Raw genomic sequence first — 18,638 nt, 5'->3', positions numbered from 1 at the left:
ACTTAATAAAATATTTATCAGATCAACTTATCTGATAGACTTTCTCGAATTAACTTTAATGACAATAAATATTACTCTCTAAATTTTTTTAATTAATTGGAAGACAATTGAAAGCACTTTATTTCAATTAATTAATAGAAATAAGTCTTAACAATTAAAAACTAAAAATATTAAAAAAATAATAGGAATATATTCGTCACTCGTTATCATTTTCATCATTGAAATAAAGCGAAACAATGGAATGTTTTTTACAGAACGCCCACCACCATCTGAATCCCGACAATCCGGTAAAAATAAAACCTGGATCACGACGCCTGCGTAATTTTTCAACGAAATTTAAAATAGCGTTCAACGATTTTTTGGTTCGTCTATTGTAAGGACTAACGGTGATGTCACAACAGAATTCAAGGACCGCATTCTCTTCATTGGCATCAAGTCCAGCTTCTTCGAGCACCATCATTCGCTTCGACTTGCCGAGTATGTTATCGTAGAGAGTGCCTTTGGGTATTCCGTATTTTGTGGAAGCTTGGGTAAATCTCATCTTCTGGGTGACCACGGCTTCTATTGCATCCTGAAGGTCTTGTCGCGTCCACGTCGGCGCCTTCAGCTTCAGCAGACTCGAATAGTCGGCTAGAATACAGGGAGCAGTGGGGACTTTGTCTAAGGTGGGTAAAAAAAAAAAGAAAACGGTTCGTCCATTTAAAATTTAAATAAAATATTTCATGAAATTATTCAATTAATTTTTTAGTTTAACTGAATGAGTAAGGAAGAGTGAGATCATACGTTTTTTTTATGTATTATACTCATATTAATGGTATTATTTTTGATTTATTAATCATTGTTTATAAAATATTTGCGGGTTGTAAGGCCTAGCTAAAAGACATCCGTGAAAAAATTTCCTGATATCGCTTGATCTGGTTTTATATGGCAGTATCAGACTATTATGTATGAGAATAAAAACATCATTTTTTTGTCATTTTTCATATTTTTAATTTTTTTTTAAATGTACTGAAAAAAAAAATTAATTTGATTCAAGAGAAAAATTCTTGAACCAAGAAAATAGTTTTGAAGAATTTCATTTTCTTGAATCAAGTAAAGTTTACTTAAACCAGGAAAAATTTCTTATACAGTAAAAAATATTGCGTCAAAAAATTTTTAACACTAAGTTTTTTGACGTAATGACGCAAAATTTTTTACTGTGTAGTTTAAGGACTTTTCTATTTAAATTAAGATCAAGAAGCTTTTCAAAATAATTTTCTAGATTCAAGTTAATTTTTTTTCTATGTGTGTGTACGTCAATTACTATTTTGTATTGAACAAAAATATGCTTAATAAATTATTAAATTAGAGATCAATGTTAGATACGTTCCGTAGGAAAGTTAAAATAACTTTTTTTTTTTTAGACTTTATCAAACTTAACTTTCTCGTAAGAAGACAATTCAGTGATCATGCGTCCTCTATCGGAGACTTTCAACATTACCTTTGAGCTTTCATTGCCTTGATTCAAGTGGGAAAATTCTTGAACTGAGAAACTTTTCTTGGTTTAAGTAAATTTTACTTGATTCAAGAATTTTTCATATTGATTCAAGACAATGAAGTTCTTCAAAATGAATTCCTTGGTTCCCATACAGGACAATACGACGGGGCCAGATGTGGGCCATGCTTGGCGCAATGCTGTCTATCTCTGACCCATGCTTGTAAACCCGCTTTGGCCCAGCCTTGGTAGAAGTCTGGAGTGATAACAGGGTGCCAAGCTTGGTTGCCTAGACTGGCTCAAGCATGATAACCAAGACTGGCCCAAGTTTTTAAGCCAAAGCAAGCCCAGGCTTATTCACCACTATAGAATTTACTAAAAGAAGTAGATTAAAAAATATATTTAGAATTTAATTGTTTAATATGAAACCAAATTAGTATTAAGAACCCAATTTCGAATAAATTGAATTCTCTGAAATAAAATAGTAAAATTCTACGAAACGGTTAAATTATTTTGTATAAAATGAGTAGTTGTTAGTTGAAATTATAAAAAAAGGAATTTTTTAATTGTTAATAATTTATTTCAATTTTGATGTAGAGCTAACGCAAGTTTAGACGACTTAACTCTTAATTTAGACCTAACTTTCGCTAATTATAGAAATGAAGTGAAAATCGCATTTACCCTAACCGAGATTCGAACCCGAGCCGCGCGCTTGCCAGACCGACCACTAACCCCTACGCCGTACGACCGATAAGTTAACGATCATCTCACTATTCATATAAGCTAAATCTATATGGTGACAGAGTGTGACGGTTTATTATTTACATAATTTATGTTATTTAATATCGTATTTTGATGAAAATGATCTATTTTTTACAAATGTTTATTAAATTAAAAAAAAAAGCTAAAGTCAAGTTCTTACATTAACTTTAGACTTTTTAAATCGTTCTGTATATTTTTAATATCATATTATAATATTTTAATTTTTTTTTTAAGACCGAACCAATTTTGACGATATACAATTGTTTTGTTGAAATAATAAATTTTCAATTTTAGCATTTGCTATCAAATATTCGTTAAGTAATAAATATTCACTGTTCCAAATTCTAATACTTAATGATTAATTAAATTTGGATTTCCCATTGAATGGCCAAAGTTAGGTTGCCCAATTCTGGCTCAAATCTGGGTTGCCATTCAAAGACCAAGGCTAGGCATCCCAGTCTTGGCTAACGCTCGGGTAATCATTAAGCCGGCCAAAGCTAGGTTGCTCAGTCCTGGCCCAAGTCTGGATCGCCATTGAATGGCCATGGTTGGGGGACCCAGTTCTAGTCCAAGCTCGGGTAATCATTGGGTTGACCAAGGCTAGATTGCTCAGTCCTGGCCCAAGCCTGGGTAATCATTGGAATGGCCAAGGCTGATTGTCCAGTTATGGTCCGGGTATGGGACAATATAGGTTTGCCAAGATGGGCTTCCCAATAATGTCCCAGGCATGGCCCCGTCGTTCAACTCTAGGGCTTCCTGTATGGGTTCATGAATTTCTTACTTGAATCAAGATAATTTTTTTTTCAATTTGGGCATATATAAGGCCTGACATGGGCGTATGAAGTTATCTCAGAATATATAGAGCCACATAAAACTAGATATGATCTTACATGGTCATATATAGCCATAGAAAATGTTTTCACGGATATATATTACCATTGCTGAAGAACCTTTTTTTTAGTATCATTACACTTAAAAATAAATATAAGTTGGCCGAATTATTTAGTTGAATAAATATGTAAAAAAGTCTGAGGAAGTATAAGTGGTGTAAAATGAGACGAATTGAGAGTGGTTAGGTGTAAAATTCAAGCGCTTGTGAAGTTTTATAAATGAAGGATGGAAAATCCATGAGTTGCCACCTGTTGGCATACCGGAAAATCCGTGGGTTTGTGAACTGCGTTTTCACACGCTCACCATAACACTGTCAAACTTTGCTATGTTCCGAAATAAATAGAATACAATATACAGTAGGTAAATACACAGATCACTTTCATTTCATTTTTTATCTTTTATTCATACACATTTATCTGAAATAGTTGATTCGATATATTTTAAAATAAAAATTTTTGTTTTAACATGAAAAATAAAAGTGAATTATAAATTTATGGTGGAAGTACATATAATTAAATTTTTCAAGTCGTGATAGTTTGCTGAGACGTTTAACGTATGCATAAACACATTTACTGACATTTATGCAGTCATTTACATCCGTGATATTGATTTTCTGTTGTAATAAAATAGACAGTCTGTCTGCGTGTACTGACGGACAAAGATTGACAGAATACACTTTAGTATATCTTGAGTGTCGAAAAAATTTATTATTTTATCGACGTTACCTAGTGTCTAATTAAAATTTATCTATTATTAATAATAAATTGCTTGATCATTATTCTTATTATTTAAAAAAAAAAAGTAGTTTTTTTATAATCCTTCATTTGTTATTTAGTTAAATAAAATGCATAATTAATGTTTTTTGATCTCACTCTTCTGTTAATTATTTACACATTGAATTTTTATTATTTTATTTAAATTCATAAATTTTTATCATATAATTTTTTAATTCTAAGCACTATTTTATAGCAAATAATAATATTTATAAAAATAAAAAACAAAAACAAGGACAAAAAATTCTAGTGATTATTTTAAAGTCGGCAAAATTGTAATCGTCAATCAAGTAAATTTACTGCCTCTCTACTTTAGATTAAATTGATAAATAAATTAAACTACAAGTACTTTACGGAAAATTATTAAAAGTCAGAAATAATTGGGTATATTAATTATGACTAAAATAATTGTAATTAAAATTAGATGATCTTTAGAGGGGTGAAAAAATAATGAAAACTCACCTGATATATTGGAGGTGGAGGCGCCGAGCCAAGCGTGGGATGATTCCAACAACTTGGCCTGAAACAAACAAAACAAAAAAATATTTATTTTAAAGTTTATTTATAGTTATAAAATTGTATAATTATTATAATAGCTAGTGTATATCAAATAGGAATAACTGCTTGTAGAGTAAAGTAATATGTTTCCACCTCGAAGACAAACTAACTCTCCGTAATAATTATAACTCTAGAAATAATGAGTTTCGCGTGAAAGTGCTTACCGAAACAACTTTAGTAATATGTGAGGCTTTATTTTGTGGAAAATGTTTTTTTCGTGGACTGAAAAATTTATAAAAAGTGCATTGCTTTCGACTCGACAGAACTAAAATCCTTATAAAGACACACGCAAAGTTGGCTCATTTTAGAAGTTTATTTCCCTGCACTTTCTGAACGTATTACGACCGTCTGATATATATTCTCTCCACTTGCCGGCCACATCCTCAACGCAGACTTTCCGAAATGAATTTTCAAGGGTCTTATGTATCTACATTCACTAATCATCTCCACTTATTTATTTTCTCATTTTAGCCTTACCGAAACTCTTTCCCTTTGAGTAAAAACAAACCATATTCTCAAAAGAGCAATTAAAGTTTATATTTTCCTTTCGCGCAATTATCAACAAAGAAAAATATAGAAAAAAGTCATTTTTTATTACACTATTTAAAACGATAACTCTTCAGAGAGTTCATGGTATCATCTGATTTTTTCCTCAGCCCATGAAAACATTTTCTGATGTGATCTGATAAGTCTATAGATAATCTGATGTACGATTATATATCTTTTTATATGTTTTGATATGCTCATATCAGGCCTGGCCTGAAAATAGGTCATATATGGCTTAATATGTCCTGATATTAACTTGATATACCCATCTAAGGCTTGATATGGTCATAAATGCCCATACGTAATTTTTTGTGCAAATGTGGTGTTGAAATCATCCGACAGATGGCGTATGATCGATGAATTATCTCCCCACAAGAAAGTTAAGTTTGGGGTGTTACCTGACATCAGTTATTAGTTTAATTAATTACTCAACCAGTCGTTTAATAATTAATACAACATGAAAATTAGGGTACATATTCGTGGGAAAGTGAAAATTTATAATTATTTCATCTGTGTCATTGATTTGTTTATTTAAATTAGTTTTTTATTCTCGTATGTAGCCTAATACGATAACATATCGTCAGCAATGAAAATTGTCCATAAGGGGTCATATCATAGGTTTTTTTTTGGATCGATAAATCTGAATATTAATCATTTCGACACTTATTTAATAATAAACGTAATCACTAAATTAAATAAAAAATTGACTTTCAACAGGAATAATTTAATAAAATTTTATATTAATTTTTATTTAACAATTATTAAAACAAAACTAATTATATTTGATGTTTAAATATTTAATTACATAATAAATTTTGAAATAATCTAATTTTTTGTTGAAAAATGTATGAGAGAATATCAAAAAATGAAATTAAGTGCGCAAAATATATTTATAAATTCAATAATTCAATTCAACCAATTAAAGTATAAAAATCTCGTTACTGAATAAAAAAGGAAATTAAATTTATTAATAATCAATAACCATCTTAATTGATTAATAAAAACGTTATTTTTAATGAATTCAATAACGCAGTGACCTGAATTTAAATATGTGATATTCATAAACGTATGATCGAATTTTCTTGTACCTTCGTTTTAAGGATGGTTTTTGTCTTTTAAAGTCGAATTTATAATTTATAATAATTGAAATAATTTAAACTGGTGTGTGCCAATTAAAAAATTTAATAAATCTGAATATGTATGTCTTGAGCACTTAATTTATATCAGAAGTAATCAGGTCAATAAATAAAATAATTAAAAATTACTTTCAACAAAAGTATTTAATTAATTAAGTTTATTTTCAGAATAGAAATATTAGTGTAAATACTTGTTCAAAAAAAAAAAAATTGCAACAAAACAAAGAGAGATTGAATAATTATTTTTAAATCCCCGGGGAAAAAAATTATATATAATTTTATATAATTATATATAAATCATTATATATAATTACGTATGCGTTTTGGCCATATATAATTGTATATAATTATATAAAAAAAATTTAATATTTTTTTTTTAATTATATAAAAATTTTTTTTAACTTTTAAATTAAAAATAAGTAGGAATTGGGCCTCACAGAATATCTGCGATCAAATATCTGATGAAAAATTCTGAGTGTCGACGGGATTTGAACTCGGGTCCTTCTAGTTGCCAGTCCTGTGCGCTGCCACTGGTCCGCATTACACGATACAGCTACAGTACATTATTTATTTTATTTGAATTGAAACACAAGATAGGCTAGGTTCTTATTAAAATTCCATCAAATTCTTCAATATTTCATGGAGCTTCACAGAAGTAGTAGTTTTAATTTTTGATTTTTGATTTTATCTGTTATTTATGGTTAACCTTTATTTTTTATTGTAATTATCCCCTGGTGAAAAAATGATATATAATTTTATATGATTATATATCCTTTTTAAGGAGTGAGCTGTTAAAATTTCAAGGCGATCCGAATATTTTCCCGAGAGTTAAATCATTTCTTTATAAAACTAGGCTGAAATTTGAATTGTTTATCATTTTTGTGCTATTGGTCAGACGTGGATGTTTGAAAATAGATGAAAGTCTTTGAAGTTCGCCGTTAGTCAAAACTTGCAAATAAATAGCTATGATTTCTGATTGGTCAAACGGGAAACTTTACTCACTTACTATTGTTCAGCCTAAGAATGTCGACATATATCACTATATATCACTATATATCGATGTATCAAATAAGAAAATCAATAAACAATGTATTACATTAATGTATAAAGCTTAGATTAGGAAGCATGTGGATGGGCACTGTTGATAATTTCTAATTTAAAAAAAAACATTACTGTTTTTTTTTAGGCTCTACAATTCATTTCTGCACCTCGAAAATCTAAAATCAATTAGCTCGGAAGAAGAATTTACTCAATTAGCATTTTTCAATTGTCTATAATTAATTAACAAATAGTAATCGTCATTCAGTTTGTTCTGAAATTTTATAATATTCTGTTGAATTATCTAGAAACAACCTCCCGAGTCCAATTGAAGGTAATGCTATTTAATCGAGTAAACCCACGTAAAATTGACTATATTTTTTGGGCTATTCGGCTGATTTTTTTCGTTAACTAGTATTTGGAAAATTTAACAAAGAAGGTTTGCTTTTTATTTTACTATGTATATGACAGCAGGTCGAATTATTAGGAACTACTTTGCCCTCATGATCATATAACGTAAGTCAGATCGTAGTGGGATATTTTGGTCACATTTTATTAACAATTAAAGTCCTTTTCAATTGATTTTTTCAACATTTTGCAAAATAAGTAAAAATTTATCAAAAAAGAACTTTAACGCTGATTATATTAAAGTATTTTATAATTGAAAAATTACATTAGATTTCTCAAACGTGTTGTCAACTGTTTCTTTGGTGCAGCTTTGAAGCACTCTATTTTTTAAATTAATGAACAAATAGAAAAATGTTTTAAATTATATCTGTATAGAATTTTAGTCTTTACAAACTCTCAATTAGTTGTATTTTCTGTGATTCCAATATAGTTTGAGCTATTTTGAAAAAATTGAGAAAACTTGTGAATTTTCGGAAAATTCTGCTCAGACATTATGTAGGATTTTGCATAATTATATATAATTTTATATAATTATATATATTTATATAAAATTTTAAATTACAATTATGTATAATTAGATAAAATTATATATAATTATACATAATTTTATATAGTTTTGTACAATTATATATAATTTTATATAATTATATCTTATTATATAAAAAATTTTTCCCCGGGTAGATAAAATTACAAATAATTATACAAAATTATATAAAATTATACATAATTTTATATAGTTTTGTATAATTATATATAATTTTATATAATTATATCTTATTATATAAAATTTTTTTTTCCCGGGATCAGATCTTCGTAATGATGTAATGACAAAAATTTTTTTGTGACACCAACCACGAAACTTGGATTTTTGAGCTATAGTTAAGAGGGGTAAAATGTATAATATCTGGCCAACTATATATAGTTGAGTCTACTTTTCTCGCACACGTATCGATAAGTGACATCTCTCTTTTTATTTGTCTCTACATTCCCGCATGGATGCTAAAAAGTACTATAGGATATTTAGTTTCGTTTACTTCTACAATCATCCGCCAGGGAGAGCATAAATCTAGAAAAAAATCTTGGCGACAAGTCGATTCTTGTAAACAATTTTCACTTATATTTTAGTTCGTCATTTATTTAAGTGTGACAGTTTTATTTTTATTGACAAGATTTTCATATCCGCTTAAAAATATTGCTTTAAACTTTAATAACTGTACTAACATAACATTCAATTTCAATGAAAAGTAATTGAATTTCAGATATTAATAGTTATTAAATTTATTCATAAATGAATATAATTTTATTTGCATCCTCTCCGAGTTTCGCCGTTGATATTACAAAAAATTGTATCACGACGTGTACTCAGTTTTGTTGAGAATGTGCCCATAATCTCAGCCTCATGACGTTACTTCAAACTTACCAAAATACCTACCTTTGCGCATACGTATCGAAAATAACTATTCATCAAATTAAGATAAATGTTTGTATATTTCGAAATTCATCGTGTTTACGTTCCCAAAGAATCGAAAGAATATCACGTAAATTTATAAATAAATCAATAAAAAAACATAGTTACCGAAATGAGGCAAAAAATATTTTTCGAAAATTTTTTCATTGAAATAACTTCAATCTAAGAGTCAACATTTTGTTTTATTTAAAAAAAATTGAGATAAATAATCGAAAAGTATTTTAACAGATTTTCATAATTTAAAATTTTGGTATTAGATAAAAAAAAAATAATAAAAAAGTATTTCTGGTGTTTAAACTAAAAGGGGATAAAGAAACGAATTTGCAAAGTTGTCTATTGAGTTAATTCCAACAAATATTTGTCAGCAAAGAGACATAGGCCGTTGGATCCGGAATTTCAGTCAACAGGGAATATTCGAGGCAAACGTCGAAGGTGGACAGTACTGAGGGGGAAAGGAAGAAGAGAAATAGCGCAAGAGAGAAGACATTAAATGTGCAGAAGCCTCGGTAAGAGTCAGAGAGAGAAAGATTACTACATCAAGCTCGTATTCGCAGCTATGTGCCTCCGGGACAAATTTCTAATCGGATTACCACAGATTAGTAAAGTTCGTTTGTTCTAATGAAATTCGTCGAAATTAACGTTCGGCTGTGTGAGAGTCAGCAAAAGGGGAAAATCTCGTTCTATAAATTTTTTTTTATGCAATAAGAAAATACTTATATTTATATTTTAAATTAATGAATTTTTTACTTTTTGAATTTTATAAGTCGACGTCGGTGTATTGAATCGCATTTAAAATTAATAACATACGCTTTATGATACGAAAAGCTCTATGTTACAAAGATAATTAAGTAGTATGATTAATTGAGATGTTTATATAATAATAATGACGGTTATGTGATTTATAATATTAATTTCTTCAACAGGTTATGGGCTTGATAACGCTATACCTTTTAACAAATACGACGAATCAACTTAATTTATTTTATAATCCTTTCATATGGTTAATGCGCTGAACACTTTTGAAAATCCCAGCTCTAGATATTTTTTTATTTAATCGTAATTAGTATAACTCGACTAGCAGTAATACCGCTATTTTCTATCCTTTGATCAGCCAAATTGGGTGGTTTTTTTAAATATACATTAATTCCGCGAGTGAACATAGCGATGATAAAGTTTATATATTTATAATTATACATTTATTCGATCACGCTACATCGATTATCGCTGAAAGTCAGCAAAAGGTGGCGCAGTTGTATACTTCTACCAGAATATATCATTTCTCATGTATAGGCCGGCTATTCAAAAATTAAATTTCGAAAGTTCAAATAAAGGACTATTTTAGTTAAAAATTTTCGTCGAATAAGTTTTTTATTTTATTTAATTAATTATTTTCATTATAAATATTTGTTTAAGATATCTATTGGTGGACTTATCGAATTTATTGTTAAGATTTTTCAACAAAAAAATTTATTGTAAAAAAAATTGAAAAAAAGTCATAGTTATAAATCATTCGATAACGGGACGGCGATAGCGCACAGTGGCGACAGGTTCCGTTTGATTAGCCAAATAAATGTGTGCTGAATGTATCCACAATCGTGTCGTTAATTGCCGTTCCAATTGACGGTAAAGGAAGTGGAGATACGAGAACAAAGATATTGAATCATTTATTTTTATGATTTAAAATAGCAAAAAAAAAAAACAAAATAAGTTATTATTTTTAAAAACAGTTTCGTTGGACTTAACGACATAAAAATAAAATTATAATTTTATTTTAGTTTATCACACCGATGTGATCCGATATGAAAAGTTGTTGAGGTAAATCTTTTATCTCAATACAAGAAAAAGTAAAAAATAATCGTCAAAGAGCTGATGAAAAAAGGTAGAGTAAGAACAAAAAGAAAAGATAAAAAAGCTTCAATGAAAAGGAAGAACTTGATTCAACATTTTTTAACTTTAACTTTATTTATTTCGTTGATAGATTATTCCTGATTCTCTTTAACCGCTTTTCTCCGGTACTTAGAAACGAGTAGATCGATTCGATAGGATTTTGCTTTATCTATATATAATGCAGGACTTTACGAAATTACGCGATTAAAAATTATTATTTAATGAATTCACTGAGCGAGTGGAAAACGACAAAAAGTGAATCGAGACACTTTAGAGAGAAGAGACAAACTTGAATGAGTATGCGTCTAATTTCACCAATCTTTTCATAAATAATTTTTTTGTGTAGGGGAGGGTGGGGTATAATGGACCCCGTGGGTATAATGCCCCCCCCCTTCAAAATTTGTCAAAAAACTTTTTTTTTTTTTTTTTTTACCAAATTATCATAAATTTGATATATTTATATATTTTTGAGCTAAGATATTATACCTGGGGTATAACGGCCCCCCTTCAAAATTTGGTCAAAAAATATTTTTTTTTTGTTTTTCACCAAATTATCATAAATTTTCAAAAACGTAACAATATTAATATTTTCAAATAAAGTCTCAAATGTAAATTATTTACAATTATTAAATTATTTATTATTTATATTATTGAATCCTAAGAAAATTATTAATTGTTTGATTAGTTATGATAAATTTTCATAAAACGTAACAAAATTAAAATGCTTAAACAAAATATTAAATGTAAACTATTTACAATTAATAAATTATCTATTTTATATTATTAAATCCTAAGAAAATTATTGATTGTTACATTATTTATAATAAATTTTAATAAAACGTAACAAAATTAAAATCTTTTAACAAAACATCAAATATAAATTATTTACAATTAATTAATTATTTTTTACAATAGTGACAAATATATTCTTCAGAATAATCTTCATTGATTCCCGCACAGGAATCATGGGACCATTTCTTGCAACTTTTGCACTGAATCCATGATTCAGTGAATTTTGAATAAAGTCCATTACAGTAAAGGCAATGACAATAATTTTTTCCATTTTTTGAGCCTTTATTTAAAAACTTTTTTTTTTTTTTTATTTGACTATTTTTTGTTTTTGAGTTACTTTCTTCTTAGCTTCACTTCTATTTTTTCTTTCATCAAGTTCTCTTACATTTTAGTGGCAATTTCAAATTTAAATTTAGCAGGAATATGATGATTTTCATGGCAATTGAATAACCATTATAATTATAATTATTTTTTAGAAAATAAAAGAGGTTAGGGGCGGAAAGAAATGAGGTGCATTAGGTATAGCAGTTATTTTTCGAATGATGGTGAAATCTAGAGAGTTATAAAAATAAGGAAATACTTTTATATTTTTTAAAGTATTTTTAACCCTTACCAGCCGCACCTCACCCAGGCCACATAACGGCCACATGGGGTAACTCATTACCCCACGCTGAAAAACCCGGTTGGACAAGATGTGTACATGTTTTGAGACTTTTAACTGATTGTGTCATGTTCGTTGACGAGTTCTTCAATATTTTTAATGGTTTAAGACTTAGTTAATTTATAGATGGCGTTCTAAAAACTGGTCACATAAGTCAAAATTTTGGAAAAATGGTTTTTTTTTGCAAAAAAATTCACGTCTCAGATTCACGGCATATGCCGTTTATTGTATTTATTTGAAAGTTTTAAGACCTCTAATTCCACTTTTTTTAAGCCTGGGATAACTAGTCACCCCATGTGGCCGATAAGGGTTAATAGTGGAAAAAAAAATTTTTTTTATCATTTTTTGGTGGGGGTCGTTATACCCCAGAAAAAAAAAAATCTTTTTTCAAGAATTTTTCCAAAATTTTGGTAAATTTGTTCATCGTAGAACAAAGGTAAACTAATAAGATGTTAAAAAACCACAAAAAGTAATAATCGGCTTAGGGGGGCCGCTCTGCCCCACCCTCCTCTATGTACAAATTTATTAATTTTAAAAATTTGTTAGAACTTAATTTGTATTTTGGAAGTTTGTTTTAATCTGTAGGGGAACCTGGGGCACGAAGGCTCCCCTGGGGCACAACGGCCCGCCTCAAAAATTTAGTTAAAATTTTTTTTTTCAATTTCTGTCAAGTTATGACCTCTATAATGTTTTTATGATATTTTGGGCCAATATGCGACATGTGGGGCATAATAGATCACTCGAAAAAAAAATTGTAACGAAAAAATTATTTTTTTTTTTTTCGAATTGTGATAAATTTAAAGAATTCATTATTTTAGGCTTTTTCAGGTCAATGGTATTTATCTTGGGTAAAATGAATAAGAAAAAATTTAATTGAACTGAAAAATTTAATAAAAAGTTGAATTATATTGCTTATAAAAAATTAAAAACACAGTTTTTTGAAATTAAAACAGTAATAACTATATTATTAATTATTTATCGTGGTATCTTCTGCACCAGGCAGAAACCCAATCTCAAAGTTTTATTTGAATTCCTCCAAGGATGTCTTACTCTACGCAATTCATATTTCTAATTTTGACTTGATAAAAATATAAAAAAAAGGTCTGGTTCAAGATATTACGTATTTTAAAAGCTCAATCTGAAAACTCAACATGTGATTTTATTCAATGTAAACTAATGTAACCAATTTATTGCTATTAAATAACATCTATTTTTTTTTCTTGTACGTAGGTTTAAAACCTCTATGTGCAATAAAAGAAATTAATTATATTATTAACTATTATCTATTTAAAACTAATTAACAGTTAAACAGTAAAATTTATTATAATTTTTTGAAAGGTTAACAAAAATTAAACTTTGAATAAAACTTGAAATAAAAATGTTTGATAACTAGGAAATCAATCGCGATAATTTAATGAATATACGATTATTCGCAATGATCACCGACATATTCGTTAGAATAATCTCTGCCAATACCTGCGCAAGAATCATCAGACCATTTATTACAATTTTTTCACTGAATCCAAAACTCTATGGATTCTGAGTCATGTTCATTGCAATAAAGATAATGGCAATCATCATTTTTATATTTTAAATGTTTTTTTCTTTAATTTTTTGGTTTTGATTTTATTTTTTTTTTTTATTTGTTTAAAAGTTCTCGGCGATACTCAAGACTCGTAAGAATCGTGGTTTTCCCTCGACGACGTTTTCTAGGAGGACAATCTCTAGATTTTAATGGTAATGGCTTCAGTGAAAAAAAATTTTTTTTATATGATTTTTGGGGAGGGGGCTGTCGTGCCCCAGAAAAAAAAATTTTTTGCAAAATTTCGACTGATTCATTCGAAATAGACGGAAAATAAATGAATTTGATAGTTAAAAGCCACAAAAAGAAAAAACCGGTTTAAGGGGGCCGTCGTGCCCCAGGCTCCCCTACTAATAAATGGGAAGCCCGTTTTTTTTTGTTCAGTTATACTGCAAAAACTACTGAACCGATCGAAATAATACTTATACCATAAGATGCAGTGTATTTCGGAGAAGGTTTAAGTATATGATATGTTGGTGATTACTTATCCGAAACCTATATTTTTTTGACTGAGAAATAATAAATTTTTATTGTAATTACATTTATTCTATTCGATTGTCATTTGTTTAAAATAAATTTTTTAATTCTATTAGTTATGTTTATATACTAAGCAGATTTCTTCACTTATGAGACCTGTAATTTCTGTAATTGAAACTTTCAATGCTCATTACAAATGTTTTTTTTTCTCATATCAATTATTATTCATTTTTGTAAGAAAAACACGGAAATGTTATAATGATGGCACATTGAAAGTTACAATTAATATTAGCTAGAATAAATTACATGGATAAAAAATGTATGCCAATTCGATAAAATTGGGAATCTGTGCAAGTCAAAACAATACTCTAATTAAATCAGGCCTTGAAAATCTCCGATAGTGAGCGCATGATCGTCTCTTTACAAGAGATTCACGTTTAAGGTCTTAAGTTATGAAATAAAAATCATTTCTGTAACTCTCCTGAGGAGCTTATCTGGAATTTCTTTTTAGTTTAATTAATTACTGAACCAAATTTTACTTAGTATTATAAGTTAATCGATGCAAGCGTATATAAAAAAAATAAAAAATCATTCTTTTATATTTGTAGATCGTCTAATATCGACTATAAATCAAACGCCTAAATAATTAAACTATCAAAAACAATAAAAATTACTACTAGACCGAGTGATTTACACTCTTTTGGAGTCATTTAACATAGAAAATTTTGCTAATGGTTTTGTACATAGTCCCCTGTATCCATTTCTGAAGTCTCTGATTGTATGAAAAATGGAAAAATGATTACCAATGACGACCATCTTCATAAAGTATCAGCACTTTAGAATAAAACATGGAATTTAATTTTTTTTATACCACAATCATTTGATGCGTAAAATCTTTGTATATTATATGCATTCTCATATATTTTTTTCCGTGGCTGGCAATAGCTTGTCGGCTCGGTACTTGCATAGCAATGTGTAGGACCGGGTTTGATCCCGGTGTGCTTCAGTAAATATTATTTTCCCAATAATATTTATACGCATAACATTGTCAGCCACATGGTAGTGATCTATGAACTGTTTTCGAGCAAGTTAAAGGTGGCACTTACTTCATTACAAAATGAAAGGGACCTCTTGCAACAGTTAGCGATGTGGCGATATCGGTCAAATATCAACTGCAGACCTCTTGCTTTGATAGAAGCCAACGTGTCAAAGAGAAGGGGTTCTTCACTACTAATGTTACTCTTGGAGCACCTGCATCCTCCACTGTAAAATGCCTTATCCTAAATAGTGGGCTTTGTAGGGTGGACTGTAATGCACCCACAGTTATTTTCTAGAACCATGATTTCGGAAAACCCAGGCTCGGATACTCTAATGTGGTGGTACTGGCAATCTGAGGTGACGGAAGAGGTAGAAAGCTTAGCTAATTGTTAGTTGGTTCACAATGCGGGTCTAATAACGAGGAACGCCAGGCATACGGCCCTTCTCGATGTATCAGTGAATACAGAGCGCGGTGACAGTAGTCGTCACGGTTCTTGGGACCATTGAAATCATGCCTCCCCCATGACGTCAACTTACAAACAATAGTTAAATGAAATAGTTCAGTATAGAATTAGCATTATCCTTCGTAGGTCCTGGGTGCAATGACGGATGCTGAGCGCCCGAGTAAGCGAAGTACAATTCAAATTCGAATCATAATTATATGATCGAGCGAGCCTGCCGAAGGCAGGCGATGCTCGATCGTAATTATATTGTTTCGTTCGAAGAGATCACATTGTAGTACTGCCTCGATGATATATATGTATATATTGTAACGTGGTAGAATTTTATTCGACGCCCAATACTTGGGATATATTTACTTTCCAGGCTCGAATCCAACGTCGTGAATGTTATGTGTGAATGAATGAAGATTTTACTAATTTGTATGAATTTATTTTGTCAAAATACATAACGCTGTACGAGTAACGAAGATAGCACCAGTTACAGATCGTACGAGACTACAAAGTGGAGCGACAAGGATAGCGATACGACGACAAGAAGCGAGTTCCGAAGCGAGCGAGACACCGAGCAGCGTAAACACTCGAGAGGTCTGAAGACAACTCGACGCTGCATTGCTGCATTTTTCCACTATGACGATCACCATCGATGACAGTTGGCTAGTCAGTACTGCTGGAGCAGAGGTGACTCAAACTGTCGTGAAGGCCCGTTGACTGTTATACGGACCTAACTCAACTATCGATGAGTATCAATTCCAATGGAAATGAAGACTAGCGCCACCAACTTCAACGAAGGAAGAAGTGGGTACTTCTCTATGAGGAAAAGGATTCGAGGCTGGACTGTTGACGGATTCGGACGCGCTTTTGCGCGCTCCGCAACCTAAAGTTAATTTCGAAGTATTGTCGCGATTTTGTTCACTTGAAATTAATTGATAAATTGTATTGAAGTATTTATTTTTTTTTTTAAATAATTTATCGAGTCGACCGCATGAAGCTTTTCCGAGCTGCTGCGATGAGGACGACGCTCAATTGCTTGGTAAGCCGACGTTTTTGTTCAGTGTTGAATCCAGCGTTTCGAGTCCACGTTGTAATTTTGTAAAATATTTTGATTAACAAAATAATACGCGAGGATTCAACGCTTTACGATTATTTTTTTTTGTAATGCTGTTATTACATAGTGTGATTGCCGATGTATGAATGCGAGTGTGAGAAATAAAATTGAGGTGACGACGTTTTAAATTTGGTTTAAAATTAAGAGAAGCGTTAAGTTACGACGTTTTAATAATTTTGTTAAAAGTTAATATCGACCTCCGACGTATATTTTGTTAAATAAATTGTTATTTTTTTCTGTTAAATTCTTCTAAATTTATTTCGAGTAATTTTAGGAATTTCGTTTAATTTGCTGTCCTAATTTTTTAACGACGAGTATTTCAGCATGGCCCGCCACCCTGAGGAAGAGGTAAGAGCTAGCCGAAGTCGCAGTAGTAATTAATTGGAGATCATTTTCCTGGCGCCCTTTTTTTTATAATAATTCTCTTTTTTAGTAAGCCAAAAATTTCCAATATAAACGGTGAGCCTGGCTTGGTAAATCCCTAGGTCAGGCAAAACCCCGTTATAATATATATGTATCATTTTTCAAGAATTTTTTTGTATCAAAATCGTTATGTATGGTTACAAAAAATTTTGAACATTCCCTTTCTATATAAAAAAATTTTTGATCTAAATCGTAAATTTGCTATCAGTCTATCATCATAAAAAAATATTCAGTTTCACAATTGAAAGTAATTTGGTTAATAAATTTTTTCTTTTCTTCAAGAACTTTAATCATCTCCAACGATACTAAACATCAATATCAAAATCCTTATTTAATTAAGAAAGGACAATTTTAAATAATAAACTCTTTTTCCATGAATAATACATCAACACACAACCGTGCCAGTTTCCACATGGATTGGATTATAATAATTTAGAAGCAAAGTCGACGGATCGAATTAATTTTCATCGAATTAATTCGCACGGAGGAATTAATCCAATCGTGCTTACTGCTACTTGCTACTGGGAGTGCGGTAGCTCAATCGATTCCGATTAAATCGACTCAGCATTCCCGCAATTTAAATTAAATCGTTCCCCCAACTAAATTACCGGCTTGCTACTCTCCTCTCTCTTATTCTATTTTATATATTTATATATATATTGCCCTATTCATTTGCTTACATTTTACCTTAATAAAACTAAATTTCGATGTCTCGAACCAAGAACCAACAACCATTGGAACTCTAAATAGCATCGATAATTACCGATACTGTTTCAAACTTTGCGTTACTTTTAATCCATAAACTTTTAATATTCATCATTTATCATAATTAGTACTTTCTTTATTATCTTAGTTTATTTACGTGTTTAATATCGTAATGCACTTTAATTTATTTACCGTTTGAATTTAAATCTCAAAATAGCCAACTAATGTTTGAATATTTGTTGCAAACATTATTAGGTTATATTTTATATTTAAATACCTACCGGATGTATAAGTTTAAATATATCAAATTTTATTAATTTACATTTTTAGCTCTACTTAGATTATTTCTATTTAATCGATAAATTTATAAATTTATATTGGCAAACTCAAATATAGTGTGAGTAAAAATTTTAATAAATTATTAGTTATATTAGTGGTGATAATATTATTTAT

The 18,638-nt window shown here is 29.8% G+C and overlaps 1 protein-coding gene across 4 annotated transcripts in view; it reads right to left on the bottom strand.

The window, feature by feature from the left end:
* LOC123266697 (protein bric-a-brac 1-like) overlaps positions 1–18,638 on the bottom strand; it is a 481,411-nt gene that overhangs the window by 12,200 nt on the left and 450,573 nt on the right. For all 4 annotated transcript variants that reach the window (XM_044731063.1, XM_044731064.1, XM_044731061.1 and 1 more), the window contains one exon: positions 4,363–4,420. In XM_044731063.1, coding sequence (XP_044586998.1) covers positions 4,363–4,420 — 58 coding nt within the window. The remainder of the gene's footprint in view (positions 1–4,362; positions 4,421–18,638) is intronic.

The sequence above is a fragment of the Cotesia glomerata genome, linkage group LG6 (assembly GCF_020080835.1).
Source record: "Cotesia glomerata isolate CgM1 linkage group LG6, MPM_Cglom_v2.3, whole genome shotgun sequence".
Taxonomy (NCBI): Eukaryota; Metazoa; Arthropoda; class Insecta; order Hymenoptera; family Braconidae; genus Cotesia; species Cotesia glomerata.
The sequence above is the reverse complement of the archived record's forward strand: the minus strand, read 5'-3'. Positions and strand labels throughout refer to the sequence as shown.